At 34.8% G+C, this 26266-nt stretch overlaps 1 protein-coding gene across 8 annotated transcripts in view; it reads left to right on the top strand.

The window, feature by feature from the left end:
- The window catches only part of L3MBTL4 (L3MBTL histone methyl-lysine binding protein 4), a 546540-nt gene that overhangs the window by 186056 nt on the left and 334218 nt on the right, over positions 1-26266 (top strand). For all 8 annotated transcript variants that reach the window (XM_074202633.1, XM_074202631.1, XM_074202627.1 and 5 more), the window contains one exon: positions 18896-18987. In XM_074202633.1, the coding sequence (XP_074058734.1) occupies positions 18896-18987 (92 nt within the window). The remainder of the gene's footprint in view (positions 1-18895; positions 18988-26266) is intronic.

Here is a 26266-nt window from a genome sequence, read left to right as displayed (position 1 = left end):
GTTTTATCATTTGTAAAATGAAGGCTTAATTAGGTGATCTATAAGGTCTTTCCAGCTCTACATCTGTGGCCATTTGTTCTTTTGATCCCAAGATCATAAATGCATCTTTATAGGGTCCATTGTGATGAGAGCAAAGGAGAGACCCAGATGCTGTAAGAAAATTGGAGGAAGATAGCGCTTTGGTCTGGAGACTCAGAAGACAGAACATCTGAGCCAGGGAAAGAAGGATTTAAAATGAAGAGTAAAATGTGGAAAGTAAAATTGGCTCTATAGAGAGTAAATAGAAGCATCTTGGAAGTAGAAGGATGGAAGTGGAAGATGATCTCTCAAACAATTCACAGTTTAGTTTTTTTTGACATATAGATTGTAAAAGAACTGAAAAGGTAATTTGGAGATACTTGTAGAGGGCTTTAAAATCCAGACCATGGAGTTTATATTTCATCCTAAATGTAATGGGCAACTTCTTTATGGGCTGTAGATCAGAGGTGTCAAACGTGATCTACAGTTCTGAATTGCAGTCTGAACTGGATTAAAATAATGTTCCCATCAGATTTTAATGTGTCAGTGTACTAATAGAGAAAGGAATATGTGTGTGTGTGTGTATGTGTGTACACACACACACACACACACACACACACACATACATTTCACATGTTTATGTGATTTTCTGACTTAATATGTCTGAAGGGATCTTTTTGTATATGGGGGTGGAGAATCTTTTCTGCCAAGGGTCATTTGCATATTTAAAACATCATTAATGGACTATATTTGGTCAAACATTTACTTAACCTCTAAAAAGTGCCTAGATTTTTTTTTAGATTTTTTTTTTTGCAAGGCAAAAGGGGTTAAGTGGCTTGCCCAAGGCCACACAGCTAGGTAATTATTAAGTGTCTGAGACCGGATTTGAACCCAGGTACTCCTGACTCTAGGGCCGGTGCTTTATCCACTACCCCACCTAGCCACCCCAAAAGTGCCTAGATTTATTGAATTTAAAACCCCACCTGAGTTTGCCTTAGCAATGCCAGACCACTACTATCCTTGTGCTACAGGTTTCTCCACCCCTGATGCACAGTGTAGTGACCCCTTTTTTGAGTTTGAAACTACTATTACTACTATAGATTGCATTCCATTCACATCTTCCTATTCTTTTTTAAAAATAGTTTATTTATTTGTTTTTCCATCTACATGCAATGGTAGTTATTATCAGTCATTTTTTTTCACAAGGTTTTGAGGTTTAACCTTGCTAAATATAGATCCATATTTATCATATACTTTGTTATTTGAAAGAAGAATCAGATCCAAATGGAAGAAAACATTAGAAAAAAATGCCATAATATATGACAACTTTTGAAAATTGAAGACAATAAGCTTTGGTCTTCATTTCTACTCCACAGTTCTTTCTCTGGATATGGATATTTTTCATTGTAAGTTTTTTAAAATTGCTTTATTATTATAGTGTTGAAATGAAAAAAGTCCATCATAGTTGATCATCATCCTATATTGTTTTTGTGTGTGACACTCTTCTGGTTCTGCTCACTTCACCCAGCATCAGTTTATGCAAGTTTTTCCAGGTTTTTCTGAAATTCTGTCCTTCATGATTCACTGCTCACTTTTCCAATGGTCTGATAGGCAAACTATTCTTGTTCTGCCAATTGGCTTATGATATTATCTGTTATCTCCAAATCCTGCACCCATTTTGACCTTATCTTAGGATAGAGGTGTGAGATGTTGGTCTCACATCTTCTAATTCAGAATAACTTTTTTCCTTGTATTCTCCAAAAACCACCCCAAGCATTGCCATATAACATGCAACAGGCCTTCTCATTCTTTTGATGTTGTAGAGATGCTAGTGGAGCATTTAGGCTATTTATTCATTTTTTTTTTTTTTTTAGGTTTTTTGCAAGGCAAATGGGGTTAAGTGGCTTGCCCAAGGCCACACAACTAGGTAATTATTAAGTATCTGAGACCAGGTTTGAACCCCGGTACTCCTGACTCCAGGGCAGGTGCTTTATCCACTGCACCACCTAGCTGCCCAGATTGTTTTCAATACATGACTGGACTATCTTTCATAAATTTTTCTCAGCTGTAGCCAAACGTCTTCATGATCTCATTTAGGGTTTTGTTGGAAAAGATACTGCAGTGGTTTGCCATTTCTTTCTCTAGTTCATTTTATAGATAAGGAAACTGAATCAGACAGAGCCAGGTACTGTAAGCCAGTGGACTACCTACTCCAATATATCGTTTTTTTTTTAACATTTTAAAATTTATTTTTTCCAACCACATGCAAATGGTTGTTTTCAGGCAATCATTTTTTGCAGGGTTTTGAGTTCATTTTTCTCCCTCCAAAAAAAGCAATCTCATATAAACTATACATGTATAATTATTGATACATATTAATGATGTTGTGAAAGGAGAATCAAATCCAGATGGAGATAAAAAAACACTTGAATTACATAAAACAACATTTAAAAATTAAAAGGAGTAAGCTTTGGTGTGCATTTAAACTCCATAGCTCCATCTCTGGATATATTTTTTTCCATCACAAGTCTTTTAGAATTATCTTTGAATATTATACTGCTGATATTAGCATTGCCATTATGGTTGATCATCATATAGTTTTGCTTTTAGTATGTCTAATGTTTTTTCTGGTTCTCTTTTCTTCACTCTGCCTCGGTTTGTGCAAGGCTTTCCAGGCTATTCTGAAGTCCAATCTCTCATGGTCTCTTAGACAACAATAGTGTTCCATCATATTTGCATACCACAGTTTATTTAGCCTTTGCCCACTTGTTGGCCATCCCCTCAATTTCCAACTCTTTTGCCACTAAAAAAAAAAAGAGCTGCTATAAATATTTTTGTTGATGTGCATTTTTTTTAAACTCTTTTTGTGTGTGATCTCTTTGGGATACAGACTTGTGGTGGCATTGCTGGCTCTAATAATATTCTTTATACCACTTCTATTGCATTGTTTCTTTTGTGTTAGAACCTGATTATTATGTGGCTCCCTATTGTCTTTTGGGTGATCTTCAACTTTATTTCTTTTGAGACTGCAGTGTAATATGTGACTTGAAACTATATAACATCACCAGAAGAATAATGGTATGAACCTAAAATTTTTTTAAATTAATTTTTATTAGAGATATTATTTGAGTTTTGCAATTTTCCTCCCAGTCTTACTTCTCTCCCCCCACACCCCCACGGAAAGCAATCTCTCAGTCTTTACTTTGTTTCTTTGTTGTGCCTTGATCCAAATTGGGTGTGATGAGAGAGAAATCATATCCTTAGAGAAGAGACAAGAATTCTAAGAGGTAACAAGATCAGACAATAAGATATCTGTTTTTTTTTCTAAATTAAAGGAAATAGTCCTTGAACTTTGTTCAAACTCCACAGCTCCTTAACTGGATACAGATGGCACTCTCCTTTGTGGACAGCCCAAAATTGCTCCCGATTGTTGCACTGATGGAATGAGCAAGTCCTTCAAGGTTGATCATCACTCCCATGTTGCTGTTAGGGTATACAGTGTTTTTCTGGTTCTGCTCATCTCACTCAGCATCAATTCATGCAAATCCCTCCAGGCTTCCCTGAATTCCCATCCTTACTGGTTTCTAATAGAACAATAGTATTGCATGACATACATTTATACCACAATTTGCTAAGCTATTCCCCAATTGAAGGACATTTACTTGATTTCCAATTCTTTCCCACCACAAACAGGGCTGCTATAAATATTTTTGTACAAGTAATGTTTTTACCCCTTTTCTTCATCTCTTCAGGATATAGACCCAGTAGTGGTATTGCTGGGTCAAAGGGTATGCACATTTTTGTTGCCCTTTGGGCATAGTTCCAAATAGCTCTCCAGAAAGGTTGAATGAGTTCACAGCTCCACCAACAGTGTAATAGTGTCCCAGATTTCCCACATCCCTTCCAACAATGATCATTATCCTTTATGGTCATATTGGCCAATCTGAGAGGTGTGAGGTAGTACCTCAGAAAAGCTTTAAGTTGCATTTCTCTAATAATTAATGATTTAGAGCATTTTTCATATGGCTATGAATTGCTTTGATCTCCTCATCTGTAAATTGCCTTTGCATATCCTTTGACCATTTGTCAATTGGGGGATAGCTTGTTTTTTTGAAAATATGACTCAGTTCTCTGTATATTTTAGAAATGAGTCCTTTGTCAGAATCATTAGTTGTAAAGATGTTTCCCAATTTACTACATTTTTTTTGATCTTGGTTACAGTGGTTTTATCTGTGCAAAAGCTTTTTTTTTTTTTGCAAGGCAAATGGGGTTAAGTGGCTTGCCCAAGGCCACACAGCTAGGTAATTATTTAAGTGTCTGAGACCAGATTTGAACCCAGGTACTCCTGACTCCAGGGTGGGAGCTTTATCTACTTGCCCCATGTGCAAAAGCATTTAATTTAATGTAATGTAAATCATCTAGTTGGTTTTTGGTGATGTTCTCCAACTCTTCCTCAATCATATACTGCTCCCCTTTCCATAGATTTGACAGGTAAACTAGTTCTTGATCTCCTCATTTGCTTATACTATTGTTTTTTATGTCTGAGCTCTGTAACCATTTGGATCTTATCTTGGTAAAGGTTGTTATATGTTGGTCTAATCTAAGTTTCTTCCTTCCTTACTTCCAATTATCCCAGCAGTTTTTATCAAAGAGGTAGTTTTTATCCCAATGGCTGGACTCTTTGGGCTTATCTAACAGCAGATTACTATAATCATCTCCTGCTTTTACAAGTAGTGTATTCCAATGGTCCACCACACTATTTCTTAGCCAGTACCAAACAGTTTTGATGACTGATGCTTTATAATATAATTTTAGATCAGGTAGGGCTAAGCCACCTTCTTTTGCACTTTTTTTTATTAAGCTCCTGGCAATTCTTTACTTTTTATTTCTCCATATGAATTTACTTACATTTTTTTTCTAACTCATTATAGTAATTTTTTAGAATTTTGATTGGTAGGGCACTAAAGAGATAGTTTAGTTTTGATAGACTTGTCATTTTTATTATATTAGCTCTACCTATCCATGAGCAGTTGATATTTACCCAGTTATTCAAATCTGATTTAATTTGTGTGAGAAATCTTTTATAATTGTTTTCAAATAATTCTGAGTCTGTCTTGGCAAATAGACTCCCAAGTATTTTATATTGTCTGAGGTTACTTTGAATGGGATTTCTCTTTCTAGCTCTTCCTGCTGTATCTTGCTAGGCATATATATAGAAAAGTTGAGCATTTATGAGGGTTTATTTTATAACCTGCTACTCTGCTAATATTGCTAATTGTTTCCAGTAGTTTTTTGGATGATTTCTTATGTCATCTGCAAAGAGTGAGAGTTTTGTTTCTTCCTTCCCAGTTCTAATTCCTTCAATTTCTTTTTCTTCTCTAATTGCTGAAGCTAACATTTCTAATACAATATTGAATAGTAGTGGTGATAATGGGCACCCTTGTTTCACCCCTGATCTTACTGGGAATGCCTCTAGCCTCTCCCCATTGAGTATGATGCTTGTTGATGGTTTCAGATAGATACTGCTAATTATTTTAAGGAACAGTCCATTTATTCCTACACTCTCTAGTGTTTTTAATAGGAATGGATGCTGTATTTTGTCAAAAGCTTTTTCAGCATATATTCATATGATCATATGATTTCTGATAGATTTGTTGTTGATATAATTGAGTATACTAACAGTTTTCCTAATATTGAACCAACCCTGCATTCCTGGAAGAACCTGAAATTTTTTGAGGAGTGTGAAATACTTATTTGCATTAGTAAGATTTTTTTTTGGCAAATAAACAGTTACATTTTTGAAAACCAGTATTATTTTATTGTTCTATCACTGTGAGATAGTGCAATATTATAATTTCCAATGAATTGAAAAGGGAAATCACTCAAAGCACAGTGCAGAAGGATTTGAAAAAGTTACATGCTACAGACAAGTAAAACAAGAAAGAAAATAAAATAGTTATAGGGTGGAACATAGGCTTAGTAGATAGGCATTTCCTTGGTATATTTATACTGTTAAGAGAAATCAGGTTTGCCTGATTATTTAGGCTAAGCATCCCATTCTAGTTTATATCCAGTTCTATTTTTTCAACTCTTCACTAAATTACGAGAGGCCACATGGTAAAGTGGAAAAAAACACTGAATTTGGAGTTAGAAGAAGACAGTGATGCTGCCAAGAGCATCATAAATTGTTAAGAAGTTTTCGTTTTATTTTTCAGAGAAGAAATTGATGCTGAGAGGGTAATTGCTCAGGATTACATGACTAACAAGAGGAGGTCAAACTCAAATCTTCTGGCTCAGTATTCCCAAGCCTCTTTTTGTACATCGTATTGCTTCTGTATCAAAGTTAGAAAGAGCTATTGCACCTAAATTTTACTATTTATGGTTGGTACTACATTTCTTTCCATCCTTCTTACTTATCTCAAAAAAGGTAATTATAAAAATGAATGATGCTTGTAAAAGCAGTGTATATCTCTAAATTCTAACGTTGTCCAAGGGTGAAATCATTCAATAATTTCTCACTGGTTCTTTCAAAATGTTAATTTCAAAACAATCTTTTCTGTAAATAAATACTTAGTTATGTCTTGGTTTATTCCAGGAATGTTTTTATTATTATGATAGTTTCTGAAATTATGATAGTTTTAGAAATGAAAATATCAATAATTTTTATTGATAAATATTAATCGTCTTTAGTACCTAGAGAATAAGCTTAAAGTTTATCATTCTCATTGTACCTTTAAATGATCAGTGATTTTGCTTTGAATAACACAGAATTTTAGGAATATTTAATCTCATTAGGCTATTTTTGATAGTAATTAATTTGACCTTAGTCACTTAGATTCTCTTTACTAAATACAAGGGATTTTGAAAAAAATTGGCCACTATAGTTAAAAGATATAAGGCACATGTAATACTCAGGCAATTGGAGCATTATTTCCTAAAAAAAGTGGGGTGACACTTATGGAAGAAAACATTATAAGCTCTGCATGAATGCATTTAGATATATGGTTTTTACCATTATCTGTATGTGATACACTTGCATTATATGTTGTGACCACCTTAATGAGAATCATCTCAGAAAGCTTTGTTACATTCACATTCATTCTCTTTTTCATAGAATGAATTTTAATTGTGATCTACTTGTTATTTTTGGATTATCTTTAAAATTATTATTATTGTTTTTTATTTTGAGAATTTTATCAAAATAACATGAGCAGTGATTGTTGGGTGATGCTAACTGTTTGCTATCCTGATATTAACTGTTTTCTTGCCAGTGAGATACTAAATTTGAAAATAATGGCTTGCTATAAATGGGAGCTATTTTATCTTTGTTGCTAAGGGAACAGTACATTATTGATTTATCTAATATATGGTTCTAATTGCTTTTATCATTAGTTACAACAGTTTTGGAATCAGTCTTGGTATTTTAAAACTTTTTAATTCAGGTCAGTACTAATAGGGTCTTAAGCATCAGAGTTTCATTCAAAAGCAATTACATTCAACAAGCTCTTATCTAAAGATACCCCTGTGTGTACAAGACTTGAGACTAAGCATAATGATAGTCCAACAAGAGGAAATACCTGTATGTTTCACTTAATGATGGTAGTTAACCAAAGAACTCAGCTTGCAATTCCTAATTTAATGGGACAGAATAGGTTTCTGTAAATGTTTACTGAGATTGTTGTGGAGATTGGAGTTAATTTTTCCATAGAGAGTTAGCACGTGGGTTATGTATAGGGCTTAATCCTGAAGCCAGTAATTTGAATTCAGGTTCTTATTCTTTTACAAGCTTTCTCATATAGTTGTTTACTGAGATTTTTATTGATATCTTTTGATTTTACAATGTTCATATTTTCTCTTCTTCCTTTTCAGAGTCATCCTGTAAAATCTTTTTTTATAGAACAAATAAAAAGTTGAAGAGAAAAATAGCAACACTGATTAATAAATTAAACAAATTTGACATTGTTACACTTTGGTAGAAATGTTATAGTAAAGGAGTGGGAGAGGTAGCCTCATGTACTTCTCTGCCTTGATGTCAAGCTTGTTCCTTGCAGTATCTATTATTTTTATTTATTTTATGTTTTTTTCTTCCCATTTACATAATTGCAATCATTCTATATAGTTATCCTTTTCACCTTGCAGGGATTAAGGGTATAGTACTGCCATAATCAGAAAATTTGCATAAAATTTTTTGGCAGTTTACTTTGTACCAGAGATGATGCTAGAATTATTATAATATTAAAAGATAAAGTATGTTGATATTGTAAAATTTGATATATATTGTATTCATTGCTGAGTTTAAAATGCTTTTCTAGGTCATTTTCTGCTTCCACAGAACTTTCAAAAAATTTCCATTTAATTTCTTATGCCCACCCATGATATATTGAAACTGAGATGTGGAAAGTTGTCATGTGGAAGGGTTAACTCTGTTTGTTTGTGTGTGTGTGTGTGTGTGTATTTTTTTTCCTCTCAGATTACTTCATTTTATTAGTAAGTGTGTTTTCCATAAGGATAACAAAAAGGCTCAAGAAGGAATAAATTAGCATGCAAATCATGAATCAAAGAATAAAAGCTTAGGAAGGAAAGAAAAAGAAAAGAATTAAATGAAGTAACAATCTTCTTAGAAAATTTTAGTAAAAGGAACAGAAAAAAAACAAGCAGAGAAAGAAAAATGGTGAAGAGAAAAAGATTTGAATTTCCTCTATAACTGAAAGCAGGAAAAGAAATAGGAGAGGAAGACATAAGGAATTACTTTAAAAAATTGGAAGAAAGATAAAGAAATCAATAAATTAAATAAAATTCCAAAACTCGAGAAAGGTTTGAGCAGTAGAAGAGTGATAGAAACTTTTAGCTGGTTATTCTGAATGATTAAATTTCAGGTGAATCCAGAAAAGCTAAAATTAGAAAGAAATAATAATAACATTAACTATATAAATAGTTTAAAAAATTGGATTATACTGAAAGTAGCCAAGATAATCACTATATTAAATCAAATTCATATATTTCAAATTGCGTAGTGTTAGTTCATAAAAGAAAGGGCTGAATTACAAAAAAACCAAATTGAAATACAATAATAAGATTCTTTTATGTTTCTCTCTTATTTGGGCAAATCCAGTTGAATTATAAGCAAAAAGGAAAATATTCAGTTAAACAAATTTCTGGAGAAATTAGAGCTAAAATTAATTATCAACAAATAGGGGCATTTAAAAAAAGAAATTAGAGCTGAACAATATGTACCGCCTTCTGAATGAGTCCATGAAAGAATATATTTCTTCACAATAAATGGAACTTTTATAGAAATTGAAAATGTATTAGGATAGAAAAATTGTGTCTGTGTATGTACACACACACACACAGACACACACACACACACACACATATGTGTGTTAAGAAGTCAGAAATAGTTAATGTTTTTATTGACCATAATACAAAAATAATTCTTCCAGGAAGCATTAACAAGAGTCATAGGTCTAAATGGAGAATTAATTAAATTCTAAACAATGAGAGGCTTGCAGAAGAAATCATTTCAACAAGAATAATTATGTGAAAGACAACAATTAAACAACCTACTAAACCTAATGGGAATTTAGCCAAAACAGTCCTCATAGGAAAAATGATACACCTAAAAGCATATATTTTCCCATTAGAAATGAAGATGATTAGTTTGCATATTAAAAAAATCAAGAACCTTAGTAAATCCAAAATAAGTAATGAAGAAAATCTCAAAAGTTAGAGGAAAAATATGTTAAGTGGTAACTAGGAAGACAGTATAACTGATTTAAAAAACAAACAACAAATTTCTAGTTCGTTGAACCTTTGAAAGGAAAAATAAAATTCACAAATGTTTAGTAAATCAGATTAAAACGGAGAAAACCAATTCAGTAAAACAGTATGTGAACAAGGAGAAATCACAAAAAATAGAATAAACATTATCAGAACCTACTCTACACAGATAGATTCACTAAATTTTACTGTGTTGGAGGCATTATGCAAGCCTCTGCAAAGACTGTTTTATAGTTGATTACATTTAATACATGAGTGAATCTTGATAGATATAATACGAAATATTTTATAGCTTCCTTATTTATTTTGAATGGAATTTCCCTTTCTAGCACTATCTGCTAGTTTGTTTTTTTGTTATATATAAGAATTCAAATGATTTACCTGAATTTATCTTTTTTCTTTAATTTATTTTTTTATTCTCATTTTGTACAAATGTGTTTTTTTTTACATTAATAAAATATTCTTGTGTACAAGTAAACAAAATACCCCTCCTCCCCCATGAATATAGATAGACTTGCTTGGGTAAAAATGGTAAAGGGGAGAGAAAAAAATTAAAATTAAAAAAAATAATAGTAATAATTGTAGGTATGGCCAGGTGGCTCAATGGACAAAGCACCGGCCCTAGACCCACGAGCATCTGAGCCCACATCCAGCCCCATAGACCAAACAATCACCCAGCCGTGTGACATGCAAGCCACCCGATCCCCACTGCCCTGCAAAAACCAAAAAAAAAAGAAAAAAAAAGACCCAAAATAAAATAAAATAGTAATAATAGTAGGGGTGGCTGGGTGGCAGACAGAGCATTGGCCCTTGAGCCAGGAGCACCTGGGTCCAAATCTGGCCCCAGACACCCAAAGATCACCCTGCTATGTGGCCCCAGGCAGGCCATCCAGCCCCACTTGCCCTGTACCCTTCCCAAAATAATAACAAAAAATGTGCTTCAGTCTTTGTTCCAACACCAACAACTCTGTCATGGGTGGATCTCATTGTTTATGATAAGTCCATCACAGAAGTTACTTCCATATTTTTCCAATGTTGCCATTGCTGATCGCAACTCCCTCCTTTCTTATTTCTCCACTAGCATGTACTATATTTTCTCTCTCCTTTCACTCTGACTCTGCTGTAGGATCATTGACTGGCTCAGCATACAGATCCCTGGTCCTGGGGCCAAGAAGCCCTGAGCCCCCCTACCACCCCTTAGGCCCAGAATCCACCTGGCCCTATGGTCCTGGGCAGGACTTCCAATCCCAGCCCCTTGCAAGAAGTAAGAAAGAAAATGTGTTACATCTGATCACTGTCCCCCCATGGTCCATCCTCTCCTCCTTTATTCACATCCCCACCCCTTCCCCCTGCTCCCCCACTCCTTCTTACTCCAGATGTCTATACCCCATTGAGTATATTTGCTGTTTCCTCTCCTAGCCATCACTGATGAGAGCAAAGGTTCCCTTGTCCCCCCTTGCCTCCCCCCTTCCATATCATTGCAATAGCTGATTGTGATAAAAAAAATCTTATGTGAAATATCTTGGACTATTCCCCCTCTCCTTTTTCTTTCTCCCATTCCATTTCCCTTTTTTTCTATTGACTCCATTTTTACACCATATTTTATCTTTGAATTCAGCTTTCTCCTCTGCTTCAACTATAAAAGCTCTCTCTACCTGCTGTATTAACTGAGAAGGTTCATATGAGTATTTTTTTATTACTTTTTTTTTGTTATGAGTATTATCAGTGTCATTTTTCTGTGCAGGAATACATGCAGTTCATCCTCATTAAGTCCCTCATATTTCTCCCCTCTCCTCCAATCTCCATGCTTCACCTGAGTCCTGTATCTGAAGATCAGACCTTCTATTCAGCTCTGGCCATTCCAAAAGGAACACTTGAAATTCCCCTGGTTCATTGAAAGTCCATCTTTTTCCCCTGGAAGAGGACATTCAGCCTTGCTGGGTAGTTCATTCTTGGCTTCATTCTAAGCTCTTTTGCCTTCCGGTATATTGTATTCCAAGCCCTAAGAGCTTCCAATGTAGTTGCTGCTAAGTCCTGTGTGATCCTGACTGCAGCTCCACGATATTTGAACTGTGTCCTTCTGGCTGCTTGTAATATTTTCTCTTTGACTTGGGAGTTCTGGAACTTGGCTATAATATTCCTAGGGGTTGATTTTTTGGGATCTCTTTCTCAGGGGGATTGGTGGATTCTCTCCATTTCTATTTTGCCCTCTGCTTCTAGAACATCAGGGCAATTTTCCTGTAGTAATTCTTTGAAAATCATATCAAGGCTCTTTTCCTGATCATGACTTTCAGGCATTCGAGTAATTTTTAAATTATCTTTCCTAAGTCTGTTTTCCATATCAGTTGTTTTTTCAATGAGATATTTCATATTTTCTTCTAATTTTTCATTTTTTTTGTTTTGAAGTATTGATTCATGTTTTCTGGTAAATTCATCAATCTCCCTGAATTCTATTCTTTGTCTGAAGGATTTGTTCTCCTCAGAGTTTTCTTATCTCTTTTTCCATCTGGCCAGTTTTTCTTCCAACTCCCTCATTTAATTTTCAAAGTCTTTTTTGAGCTCTGTCATAGCCTGAGCCCAATTTCTGTTTTTCTTGGAGTCTTTAGATGCAGGAGCTTGTGCTTCCTCATCTTCAGACTGAGTAGTTTGATCCTTCTTGGGCTCATTTGCAAAATATTTCTCAGTAGTCTTCCTTTTGTTTCTCTGCTTGCTCATTTTCCCAGCCTGGGCCTGGTTTGGGGGTGCTTCCTGAGCTTTTGGGGCACTCCCACAAGGGTCTCAGTGTGTGAGGCTCTGTTCTCCCTCCTGGTCTCTGAATGACCATAAGCGCCTCCCTCTGCCACGGGGCCGAGGTGGGGGGGGGGGCATGCTGTTCTATGGGGGGTGGGACTAGACTGTGATCAGAATCTGAATGTGGTCAGAGTCCCAGAGCCCTATTTCAGGGGCAGAGGACAGAGCTCACAGTTTCTCTTTACTTCCCTCCCTCAGCTCAATGGGCTCATGCCCTGGGGCCTCCTGCTTACCGGCCCTGCCTGCTTCTGTTTTGGGCTCTGGGCTGCAGAAAGACCAAGCTGCTCCCTGTGTGCCCTGGGGGTTGGGCTCCATGTGTACGCTCTGGCAGATGTCCCCCGCTGTTCCCCCACTTTGTGCTCGGTGCTCCTCGGGGTGTAGCTCAGGAGACTCCCCAGCTGCTGTTAGCCGTGGCTACCAGCGCCCTGGGGCTGCCCCCAGGAGGCTGAAGTTCTTTCGCTCTGGTGGGCCACCCTTCTGGCAGGCCGCCCCTCCAACCTTGGGGAGCAGAGCCTTTCTGCTCTTTTCCAGGTTACCTTGAGTAGTAGAACTGCCTCCCTGGTTCCCTTTGTGGGTTCTGTCTCTCGAAAGTTTAGTTAGAGTCCTTAGCTGATGAGTTTTATCAGAGAGATCCTAAGACTCCATCACTTCTTGTTGCCATCTTGGCTCTGCCCTCTACCTGAATTTATCTTATGGCCTGACTTTTACTTAAGTTATTTTAATTAATTTTTAGTCTTCTAAGTATCATCTGTAAATAGTGGTATTTATTTAATTTGTCTATTTATTCCCTCATATTTCTAAAGCTACCATTTCTAACATGATATTAATTACTAGTGTCAGTTAGAGGCATCCTTGCTTTACCCTTGGTTTTTCTGGAAAGGCCTCTGACTTTTCTCCATTACATATAATATTTGCTCTTGGAATTAGATAAATAGTTTTCCCTGGAGTCAGGAGTACCTAAGTTCAAATCTGGCCTCAGAAACTTAATTACCTATCTGTGTGGCCTTGGGCAAGCCACTTAACCTCATGGTCTTGCAAAAAAAAAAAAAGAAAGAAAAAGAAAAAGAACCATTCATTCCTGTGATTTTTAGAGTTTTTGATCAAGATGAGTGCTTTATTTTGTTAAAGCACTTTAATCATATTGATTAATATTTTATTTTATCATAGTATTATATTAATGTTATATTATATTTTTATATTATTGTTTATTATATTTAATATTATATATTTATTTTATTTTTATTTTTTCATTATCTGGTTCCTTCCTACTTTTCCAAAATGGAAATGCTCTTCTTCCTCATCCCTAGCTCCTTTTAAAAGGAAATTCAGTTCATACCTTTTATAAGACATTTTTCTTAGTCCTTCTTAATGTTAGTGCTCTTCCTATGAGACTATGCCTCAATTTATCATGTGTATAACTTGTTTTCTTATTTGTTTGCATGTTGATGAGCTCCTTGAATAACAGGGCTCTTTTTTGCCTTTCTTTGTTTGCCTTGCTTTGTATCCTTATCTGATTCCTGGCACATAGTAGGCACTTAATAATGTTTTTTGATTTGACTCAGTTCCTTATGTTGAATCAACTGTACCTACATTTCTAGTGTTAACCTAATCTGGTTATGGTCTATAATTTTTCTAATAAATTTTTGTAGATTTTAATATTTTATTTAAATATTTTTCCATTGCTGTTGATTAGGCATAGTGTTTCTTCTTTGCCTAGTCTTTCTTTAAGTATCAAGACCATATTTGCATCATAGAAAAAAATTGGAACTACGCTTTCTTTTATTTCTTTACTGTGGGAACTAGCTTTTTCCAGGTTTTGATAGAATTCACTTGTAAATCCATCTAGACTTGGAGTTAGTTTTTTTTCCCCAATAAACTTCCATGTTTATTAATGGCTTAATTTCTTTTTCCTATATAGGATCTGTTATCAGTATGAATTTTTTTTAATGAATCTTCATTAATTTCATCTAGGTTTTTTTTTGCATATAATTGGACATAATAGTTTCTGATCATTTTCTTTATTTCTTTTAAAATTGTTTTAAGTTCTCCCCCCCCCCCCTTTTTGGTAAGCCAATTGGGTTAAGTGATTTGCTCAAGGTTACAGAGTTAGCTAATTATTAAGTGTCTGAGGCCACATTTGAACTCAGGTCCTTCAGACTCCAGGGTGTTTGTTCTATCCACTGCACCACCTAGGTACCCCCATTTTTCCTCCCATTTCAAAAATATAATATGATTTTTCTCTTTCTATAAACAGTCACTTATTAATTAATTTTATTTTTAAACCTTTTTTTCATATAGATTATCTTTTGCTTTTAATTTTATTAAATGCTTCTTTCAGTTTTATATTTCTACTTTTTAGTTAGATTTGATAAAATATTTAAAAATGCTTACGCAATTCTTTCATTTATTCTTTTTCTGTTTTTTGATTGAAATATTTAGAGATAAAAATTTCTTCTTAGAACTATTTTAGCTGCAGCTGATAAGTTTTGTTATATTGGTCTTTATTGCAATATTCTTTGAAATTTTCCATTTCTAAAATTTGTTCTTGTTTCCAACAATTATTTAGAATTATATTGAACATTTTAAAAATAATATTAATGACCAATAAATGATGTGTTGAGCATTTCTACTTTTTTCATTTTTTGGTAATTTCTTTATGCCTCAGGACATGATTAGGTTTTGAGAAGGTGTTATGTTAAAAAAAATGTATTTCTTTACATTCCTATTCAAAAAATGTCAGAGATTGATTATGTTTCACTTCTTTCTCCATGACTGAATTATCTCTTTTCTTCTCCATTTTTCAATATAGACTTCTTACCCATAATAGCTTTCAGACTATTCTGATAATTCTTATTTTTTTTAAATTTCAATTTATGTACTTATTTAATATTTTTGCAAGGCAATGGAATTATGTGACTTGCCCAAGGTCACACAGTTAGGTAACTATTAAGTGTCTGAGGTCGGATTTGAACTCAGGTTCTCTTGATTCCAGGACTGTGCTCTATTCACTGTGCCACCTAGCTGCTCATATCCTGATAATTCTTAAATTATCTTTTGATAAATCTCTTAATAAATCTCTTGATCTATTTTCCAGGTTATTTGTTTTTGTTATTATATTCCTTAGAATTTTTAAAAATCTTTTTTAATCTGTGTTGATATTTCATATCATATTGTCTTTTTTTTTTGTTGTTTGTTTTTGCCTGTCCTGAGGAATTCCATTTGGAGTGAAGTTTTCTATCTTCTGTTTTGAGGTGTTAGTTTTCCATTTTTCTTATGCTTCTTGACTGTGAGTCTTCCATTCTATTTTTCTTGTTTAATTTCCTCAGATATTATTTTCATAGCCCCTGTGGCAAAGTCAGTTTCCTCCAATACTTTATGAAACCTTGTTATGCGGTCCTTTGATTTTGTGATTTACCTTTTGCACATATTTCTTATGAAGCTATTTCTTTTAGGTATTTAGAACTTTCTTGGCTTGCATGTGATTGAGGTGTGATTGGGTGGGGTGGGTGGGATTGGGGTTGTTGTGAAGGTTTGCTTTGTGTTAAAGCTCCTGAGCTGAATGGTATGGGCAGGTTCTGTCTGTCACTGGTTCTGGAAATTGCTTTCTTGTACTGTTCCTGCACCCCCCCCCCCTCCTGTTTTCCTTCCTTTATATTAAGGTAACCAACAACAAGAATGGTTGTGCTAGTCCAATGTCTCTGTACTGTCTTCTGGGCTACTTCTTTAATCTACTCAGGTTTGTCTATCAAGATTTCTGTGGGATTCTGATGGGTGGATGTTCAGTCTCAGTGGATTCCTAGCATGAGTCTAGAGTTAATTTCTTTCTATTTCTTAGTAGATGGAATGGGTGATATGTGATGCTTTTCATCTTAATCTGCCTCAATCTTCCTACCACCAGCCTTTGTTGAATGTACTTCATCTTTTTCCCAGGAATGTCAGTCCTATATTTTAGACTGTGATACATATCCTAGTTTTAGACATCATTTTACTATCTGGCTGGTTATTTCAAAAGTTAATTTTTTCCTTTTGTATCTATTGCCTGTATTGGACACAAAATAAAGAAAACACCCTGTGACTTTGCAGGGAGAAAGTTCAGTTTTTTTTTACTTTAAACAACATTGATTTAATTCTTAACTAGCAAAAGTGCTCTCCTGGGCTCAGACATCAGAGGTCTGAGATTTAATGTATCTTTCAAATCCCCAAATTTGTGTTTAGTCACCTTTAATGTAATATCCAGTTTTAGTTTTGAAAGGTCATGAATTTATGAAGTTAGGATGTAATTTTGTAAAGAACTTGAAGTGGTTTTTCTTTTATACATTGCTAAAGATCTGGAGAAAATAATCTTAAATTATATTTTAAATTATTCCTCTCTTGAGGCACAAGAGGGAAAGGATTTCTGGTTTAGGTTGTAAGTCAGAATTCTTACTGATGGAATCAGCTCAATTCATCAATCCAATGTATTATAGTAGTTGACTTTTTAGCTTACATCCTAGAGTCAAATAAATTTGTGATTAATCATTATGTGAAGGGAAATGTTGCCATCTTGTTTTAGTAGTTATAAACATGAATTATTTGCTCTATGTTTGGGATGGTTATGATAATATCATTTTTTTGTTTAATTTTATTTATTTAAGGCAATGGAGTTAAGTGACTTGCCCAAGATCATATAACTAGGTAATTATTAAGTGTCTGAGGCTGGATTTGAACTCAGATCCTCCTGACTCCAGGGCTGGTGCTCTATACACTGTGCCACCTAGCTGCCACCATTGATTCTTTTAGGATAAACTTAAGGAAACCTTGGGGTCAGTGAATTTTAGTAAAAGCAACATGATACTGCAAAGGAAAATGATTTCAAGTTAAGACTAGGAAGGAAGACTTTTGCTTCAATAGAATTGCCTGGTCATTATGAAGTAAGGAGTTTAAGAGAGCCCATAATTTCAATGGCAGACTACTTAAAGAGTTCATTACATTGGAAGGATGACTTGATAACATGAAGGGAATTACTTCATTTGCAATTGGTTCCCTGAGAAGAGGCATTATCCAGAGCAGCATGCTCAGATGTTAGGCAGCTAATGACAGTTATTTTACAAGAATTTAACTGAAGTGAAGCTGTGTACAAGACAACTTTAGAAATAAAGCAGAAATATTGAAAAAGAGGAGCTACTGTGTATCATAACTTTATGTTGCTAGGTACTAACAGTGAGAATAAGTTCATATAGCCTCAAATTTTAATTTTGTAGAAAATTCCTATTTTATCTTATGGATTTCCTTAGCCTTTAGTTTGTCTTCTAAGTCAAGTAATCAAGTTGGACTAAAATAATGTCTGCCTCTTCCTGCTCTGAATTCTGAAAAATTAGATTTTGAAAATGATCATTTTTCAGGTTAAATAAATTATCACAATTGTATAACAAATTAATCCATTTGGAATGCTATCTCTTTTCAAAAATTTTTAAAAATATATTTGGCATTTATCTTGCCTAAATTTCCTGTTATATCTCTTTCCCTTTCCGTTATCAAAAGATATCCCTTTAAACAAGGAGCAATATGACAAAACTAAAGTAGGAAATCAACTTTTTTTTTCATTTTTACAAGGCAAATGGGGTTAAGTGACTTGCCCAAGGCCATACAGCTAGGTAATTATTAAGTGTCTGAGGCCAGATTTGAACTCAGGTACTCCTGACTCCAGGAGTGGTGCTCTATCCACTGTGCCGCCTAGCCCCCCTGGAAATCAACTTTTTAACAGCTATTCACATTTTATCAAAAGGGCATAGGGGCAAAGGCCCTGATTAGAAGAAAGAAAATGAGCTCTCTGGCTATCACTAGGCAGCATCCTTGAAACATCTGAGACCAAGGCTTTGAGCTCCCTCTGGCAGTGGATTCTGTTCCAATGCCAGCTGCTGCCCAAGGGGGCAAAAGTGGGTAGCAGCCACTAGCTGTTGGCATTTATTTTGGTGGAGAGGAACAATTTATTCATAGGAAACTGACTCTCCTGACTTATTAGACAACATTCTGTCTTCAATAGGAGAAAGGAATTAAAATTTCTAATTGACATGGTGTTGAAAAAGGTTGTTTCAAATAAAATTTCCTGAAAGGTGAGAAATATATTTTCCTTACGTTATAGAAGGAGAATTGGAGTATGGGAAGGACATGAGTTTAATAATTTCTTATGACAAACCAGAAAGAACTACACGTGGCTCCAGGGTTCCCTTTCTAGTTTGTTATTTCATTAATTAACTTAATTCATAGGTTTCAAGCCATAAAATAAACTTGTGGCTTATGAAAATATATTTTGTTCTTTTTCTTCTAGTAAGCTTTGCTGCTGGATGGGAGACTTGGTCTTGGGATCAATACTTGAAAGAACAGAACGCTATAGCAGCCCCTGCTCAACTTTTTTCCAGGGTAAGTTGTTCCATATATTGTTGTTATTTTTTTTTTCTTTTAGAAAGATTTTATTTTGAGTTTTACAATTCCCCCCACCGAATGCAGTCTTACATTGTTTCCGTGGTGTTATTATTATCATCCATGGAGAAACTCTTAGCACATTCAGTCTACATAGACTTAGTGAGACTGAGATTCAAATTACTTGTCTTCAATGAACTTCAGTGGAAGATTTGCTAACTTTGATTATGACAGGTGAGGTGGGTGGGGGCAGAAAAATCATCCCAAATAGGAAAGGATACTTCTATTTTCTTTGTTCTCATCATGCATTGTACATCTCCCATTCAGATGTGGTTTTGTGGTTTTGTCTTGGTGAGTTAGATTATAGAAGAAGTTGGTGAACAAGATGAGATGTTGAAAGACTCGCTGAGAAAATCCCTGATTAAAATGTCATATGTGACCCAGTAGCTGTTGTTTTAGTGTAAGTGTACCTTCCTAGCCAATTTGTATTTTCTCCTATTGATTTGAGGTTCTGAGATATAATCTGGACCTAAAGGCACCAATGCTTCTCTTATCCTTTCTTTCCTATCTCACTCTCCCAGTGACTTCATAGTTGGATCATAGATTATTCTTATTTGGCATCTGATATATTGATGACTCCTGTTGTACTGGAACTGTTATGGAAAACATATGGCTTCCAATTCATATTTGCTCCACATTTGATCTCTAACTTTAGGCCAGACTCTTTGTTGTCATCTGAAAATGCCATGCTATTCCTATATCATTATTGCATTGCTATTTTCTTCACCTGTAAGTTTTATCCAAATCCTGCCCATTCTTTGAGACTCAGTTCTGATCATCCATTAAGACTTTCTGTATTCACATCATCCAGGTGGCACACTCTTGATCTTATAGTCAGGAAGATCTAAGTTCAGATTTGACTGTGGCTACTTATTGGCTGTGTAATCCTGGGCAAGGATTACTGACTGCCTCAGTTTCCTTTTGTACATGTGTAAAATGCACAGAATAATATTTCCTATTTCCCAGGGTTGTTATGAGTATCAAATGAGATAATATTTCCCAAGTGCTTTGTAAATCTTCAAGTGCACCTAGAGTCTGGCCATCTCCTTCTTTGAACCACTGCTGATATATTTAGACATTAGCTCTTCATTATATACCATCTGGTTCCCTATTGTTTCAAATGTATTGTTTGCCTTCTCACTGAAATCACAAGCTTCTTGATGGGAAGACTGTGTTAATTTTTTTTGCATTTGAATTTTTTTGCAAAATGTTTAGGATGTAAATACTTGTTTATTGATTAACTCTAAGTTTTGAAACATGTTAGAAGCAGCAACTTGCCATTATATTTCCCTTGTATAAAAATCCAGCTCTTATAGTAGAATGTAAGATTCTTGAGAGAAATGACTTTTTTTTGTTTTTTCTTTGAATTCCAAATCAGATCTTACTAAGGGTCTAGCACAGTAATACATACTTAATATAGTTATGTTGAATGATTTGGATTTCATTGGATCAGCTTTATGAGTGTGATATGTTACAAAAGTCAGGCACACCAAAACAATCATATCGAAGTTCCCATATTGGCAGAATACTTTGTAGTTGACCGTAGAATCGTTATTTATTTTCTGTCTAGGGATTAGTTATTACTCATGGGTTTTAAGGTCTCCAAAGGCAGAAGCCATTTTTTTCTTTGTTCATAGCAATTTAGTATTGAACATACAGTAAATAGATTAAAATTTGGGAAGGAATAGCCTGTATCTAGTACCAATTTCTTTTTTTAACAGGTTTATAGGGACTTAGAAACTTCTTGAGCTTAGTGGCTTTGTTTTGACTGATAAAAATAGAAAATTTCTTACATGTACCTCTTCTTATTAGTACCAAGTTATGGAAATCAACAGGGAAGACCAAAGAAGCTCTTAACTGTTTTTTCTATTTATGTGATCCTACCACCTCTTAAATATGAGTCTTCCTCCTACTGCCCAGCTCCCCTCAGAGATCCCCACTGACCTCAATCTTATTCTCTTTCTACATTTTGTTCTTTGCTGAATGATCATATATCTCAAGGACATTCTCCTTGGCTCATTCTTTCTGTTTTCTTTATATATTCTCTCCTTTAATGATTTTATCTGCTCCCATAGCTTCAGTTTTCATCTCCAACTAACAACTAAGTAACTTATCTATCATCCATCCAATCTCTCTTCTTATCTCCATTAACTCACCACCACTTGACTGCTAGACAGCCTCTACCTGCATGTTCTGTAATCTTAAATCTCAACATATTAAAGATAAAACTTATTACTGCTACTTTCCTTCCATACTTCTCTTTGTTCAAGGTGCCACCATAATTCATGTTCATAATTATGATTTCATCTTGTATATACAACTAATTTAGTAAGACTTGCCAATTCTGCCTCTATAATTTCTCCCTTCTAGTCCTCCTGACTCCAGGGCCAGTGCTCTAGCCACCCCATAATTTCTCCCTTCTGTTTCTAAATACTCAGCCAACATTCTAATTCTTCATTATTATTAGGGATTTAAATTTGGATGGAAACTTAGAGATCTAATACTCCAATCCTTGTCACTTGACAGGTGAGGTCATTGAGACCCAAAGAAATTAGGTTCCTTGCCCAAGGACAAAAAATAGACAAGATTCAGGCCAGATTTTCTGACTCTAATTCCAGAATTATTTCCATTGTAACATGTTATCTCTTTCTCAATCTTTCTCAGTCCTTTTCTTCAATGTTTACTTTTTTAGACGATCTCTTACTACTTTTAAGACAGTCTTAAGATGGGTCATAAAGTTGTAATCATGATCAATTAGGAACTGTCCTGTGAGAATAAATTGCTTGAATTATCCATTGAATGGTTACATTTTTTCTTGTGTATCTCTTCACCCTCAGTCTCCTCCTAGGCTTTTAGTTACTTCTTGCATAAAAAGTGATATTAGGTGCAATGCCTTTCCTATGGCATCATATTTTTTTTTTCACTGCTGTCATATAAACCCTTCATGGTGCTAGATCTGGTATTAGGGGCTCTAGTTCAAATCTTGGCTCTGCCATTATTACCTATGTGAGTTTGGATAAGTTACCTCTCTGGGCTTTATTCAATTTCCTCATCCGTAAAATGAGAGTATTGGAACAGGTACTTCAGAGGTCTCTCTCAGCTGAAAATCTATGATTCTAATTCTTTATCTTGAAGCTTGCTGGTTCCTGATCCTAGCTACCATCTTTTTATTGTTCTCTTCAAAGACTTTCTTGATGGTCTAGCTCTATAAGTATTAATTGACTACCTTTGCAAAAACTTACAGGAGAGATGGAAGGTGGAGATATTTCTTTCCTTTTAAATTATTATTATTAATTAATTATTATTATTGATTTAATTTAATTAATTTATTAATCTTAATTAGTTCATTTTACCATTTTTTCCCCTCTAATCTTGCTTCCCTTCCCTCCCTCCACACAGAAGGCATACTGTTAGTCTTTACATTGTTTCCATGGTATACAATGATCCATGTTGAATGTGTTGAAAGAGAAAAATCATATTCTTAAGGGAAAAGAAATATAAGAGATAGCAAAATTACAAAAGTGAATGTCCATGTCAGATATCCCAGAATTGTGCCTGATTGTTGCCCTGTAGGAATGAGCAAGTACATTAAGATTTATCTTTAGCCCCATATTGCTGTTAGGGTGTACAGTGTTTTTCTGGTTCTGCTCATCTTGCTCAGCATCAGTTCATGCATATCCTTCCATGCTTCCCTGAATTCTCATCCTTCCTCCCTCCTAGTTTCTTTCTTCAATGTTTTCAGGAAGTCCTATAATTTTCAGGTTGCCCCTCCCCAATCTATTCTCGAGGTCAGTGGTTTTTTTGATGAGGTATTTTACATTTGCTTCTATTTTTTTCTATTTTTTTGATTTTGTTTAGCTGACTCTTGCTGTCTTGTGGAGTCATTAGTTTCTGTAGACGCCATTCTTTTTTTTGGAGGAGTTTTCTTCATTAACCTTTTGCAACTCCTTTTCCAATTGCTCAATTCTACTTTTGAAAGAGCTTTCCATTTGACCAATTGATGTTTTGAGAGAATTAATTTCTTTTTGCATTTGCCCATTTGAAGATCTGAGAGAATTATTCTCATTTTGTATTTGTTCAATTGAGGATCTGAGAGATTTATTCTCATTTTGTATTGGTCCAATTGATACTGTGAGAGATTTATTCTCATTTTGTAATTGTCCAACTGATGATCTGAGAGATTTATTCTCCTTTTGTATTTGTCCAATTGTACTTTCTAAGGTTTTGTTTTCTTGTTGCAAGGTATTGTCTCTCCCAAATTTTTAAGCTCCTTCCTTATTTCTTCAAGGAAGTCTTTCTGTGCTGAAGACCAGATTGTATTCTCCTCAGAGGTTCCAGGTCTCTCTGAGTTAGGGTAGATGGCAGGGGCTTGAGTCAACTAGGGAGCAGAGGCGTTGGTGTTGGGGCTGTCCTCCTGGAGCTTGCAGACAGGGCTGGGGGAGAGTTCTGGAGCAGGAAAGCTTCTGACACCATCCCTGGGCTCCTCTGGTCTGAGTTGCATTACAACTCAGACTTCTTCCCTAACAAACAAATGCAATCTACTTCTGCCTCAGTCCCAGGTGTGTGAGCAGAAGAACCAGCCCAGTTGAGGAATGACCTCAGGCCAGGGCAAAGCCCACCATTGACTGAAGGCAAAAGAATTCAAAGCTCCAACTCCTCCCTTCAAGCAAAGGGAGAAGGCCTCAATAAAGGTCACAGACACTCCACAGAAAGCAACCTACACCTCCTACTGGCCAGCCAGAGAAACTGCACTCAGTGAGTAAAGCCTTTAGTGATCCCAAGTCCCTGTGAACCAGCCCTGCCCCAGCTCAGGTTTTAGCAAAATGAAGAAGGGTCAGTGGAAAGGTAGATCCATAGAAAAATTCTTGGAAGGGAAAGACCCTAACTCAGAGAGACCTGGAACCTCTGAGGAGAATACAATCTGGTCTTCAGCACAGAAAGACTTCCTTGAAGAAATAAGGAAGGAGCTTAAAAATTTGGGAGAGACAATACCTTGCAACAAGAAAGCTAACATTTCTAATACAATATTGAATAGTAGTGGTGATAATAGGCATGCACCCTGATCTTAATGGGATTGCCTCTAGCTTATCCCCCATTGCATATAATGCTTGTTGATGGTTTCAGATAGGTACTGCTTATTATTCTAAGGAACAATCCATTTATTCTTACATTCTTTAGTGTCTTTATTAGGAATGGGTGCTGTATTTTGCCAAAAACTTTTTCAGCATCTATTGATATAATCATGATTTCTGATAGGTATGTTATTGATATAATTAATTATACTAACAATTTTCCTAACATTGAACCAACCTGCATTCCTGGGATAAATCCTACTTGGTCATAGTGTATTATCGTAATGATAACTTACTGTAATCATTTTGCGAAGATTTTATTTAAGATTTTTGCATCTATATTCATCAAGGTGATAGGTCTATAATTTTCTTTCTGTTTTGACTCTTCTTGGTTAAAGTATCAGTATAGAAAAATTAGGCAGAGTTCCGTCTTCACCTTTTTCCAGAGAGTTTATATAGAATTGGAATCAATTGTTCCTTAAATGTTTGATAGAATTCACTTTAGAATCCATCTGGTCCTGGAGATTTTTTTCTTAGGGAGCTCAATAATGGCTTGTTGAATTGCTTTTTCTGAGATAGGACTATTTATGTATTTAATTTCCTCTTCATTTAACCTGTGCAACTTAATATTTTTGTAAATATTCATCGATTTCACTTAGATTGCCAAATTTATTGGTGTAATTGGGCAAAATAAATCCTGAATTATTACTTTAATTTCCTTTTCATTGTTGGTGAGTTCACCTTTGTCATTCATGATACTAGCAATTTGGTTGCCTTTTTATTTTTATTTTTTTTGGTAAGGCAAATGGGGTTAAGTGGCTTGCCCAAGGCCACACAGCTAGGTAATTATTAAGTGTCTGAGACTGGATTTGAACCCAGGTACTCCTGACTCCAGGGCCAGTGCTTTATCCACTGCACCACCTAGCCAATCGCCTTTCTTTTTTTAAATCAAATTAGCCTGAAGTTTATCAATTTTATTGGGTTTTTTCATAAAACTAACCCTTGGTTTTATTTATTAGTTCAATAGTTTTCTTACTTTTGATTTTATTAATTTCTCCTTTAATTTTTAGAATTTCTAATTTGGTATTTAATTGGGGGTTTTTAATCCATTCTTTCTCTAATTTTTTTAATTGCATGTTTAGTTCATTGATTTCCTCTTTCTATAATTTATTCGTGTAAGCATTTAAAGATATAATATATCCCCTGATAACTACCTTAACTGTATCCCGGAAGTTTTGGTATGTTGTTTCATTATTGTGATTATCTAGAATAAAATCATTAATTCTTTCTATAATTTGTTTGATCCATTCATCCTTTAAAATAGGCTATTTAGTTTCCAATTAGTTTTAAGTCTGTCTCTCCCTGCCCCATTATTGCATGTGATTTTTATAGCATTATGATATGTGAAACATGTATTCATGAAGTTACTTTGAATGGGATTTCTCTTTCTAGCTCTTTCTGCTGCATCTTGCTAGTCATATATAGAAATGTATTTCTGCCTTTCTGCATTCAATTTTTAGGTTTTTATTCCCTAGTACATGGTTAGTTTTTGTGTACTGTAGAAAGAAAGGTATATTCCTTTCTATCCCCATTCAATTTTCCCCAAAGGTCTGTCATGCCTAGATTTTCTAATAATCTATTTACCTCCTTAACTTGCTTCTTGTTTACTTTATGATTAGATATATTTAAATCTGAGAATGGGAGGTTGAGTAGAATTTTGTTGTCTGTGTCTTCCTGTAACTTCTTTAAGTTCTCCTCTAATAATTTGGATACTATAATATTGGGTGCATACATATTTAGTATTGAAATTGCTTCATTGTCTATGATGCCTTTTAGGATTATATAATTTCCTTCCTTATCTTTTTTAATGAGATCTTATTTTTACAGCTGCTTTGCCTGAGATAAGGATTGTTACCCCTGCTTTTTTCACTTCAACTGAAGCAAAATATATTTTGCTTCATGTTTTTACCTTTATATGCATCTCTCTGCTTCAAATGAGATTCTTGTAATCATTATATTGTAGGATTCTTTTTTTAATTCACCCTATTTGCTTTCATTTTATTGTAGAGTTTATCCCATTCAGAGTCAAAGTTATAATTACTAACTCTTTATTGCTTTCGATCCTATCTTCCCTCTGTTTGTATTTT

This window comes from Macrotis lagotis, chromosome X (assembly GCF_037893015.1).
Source record: "Macrotis lagotis isolate mMagLag1 chromosome X, bilby.v1.9.chrom.fasta, whole genome shotgun sequence".
Lineage (NCBI taxonomy): Eukaryota > Metazoa > Chordata > Mammalia > Peramelemorphia > Peramelidae > Macrotis > Macrotis lagotis.
The sequence above is the reverse complement of the archived record's forward strand: the minus strand, read 5'-3'. Positions and strand labels throughout refer to the sequence as shown.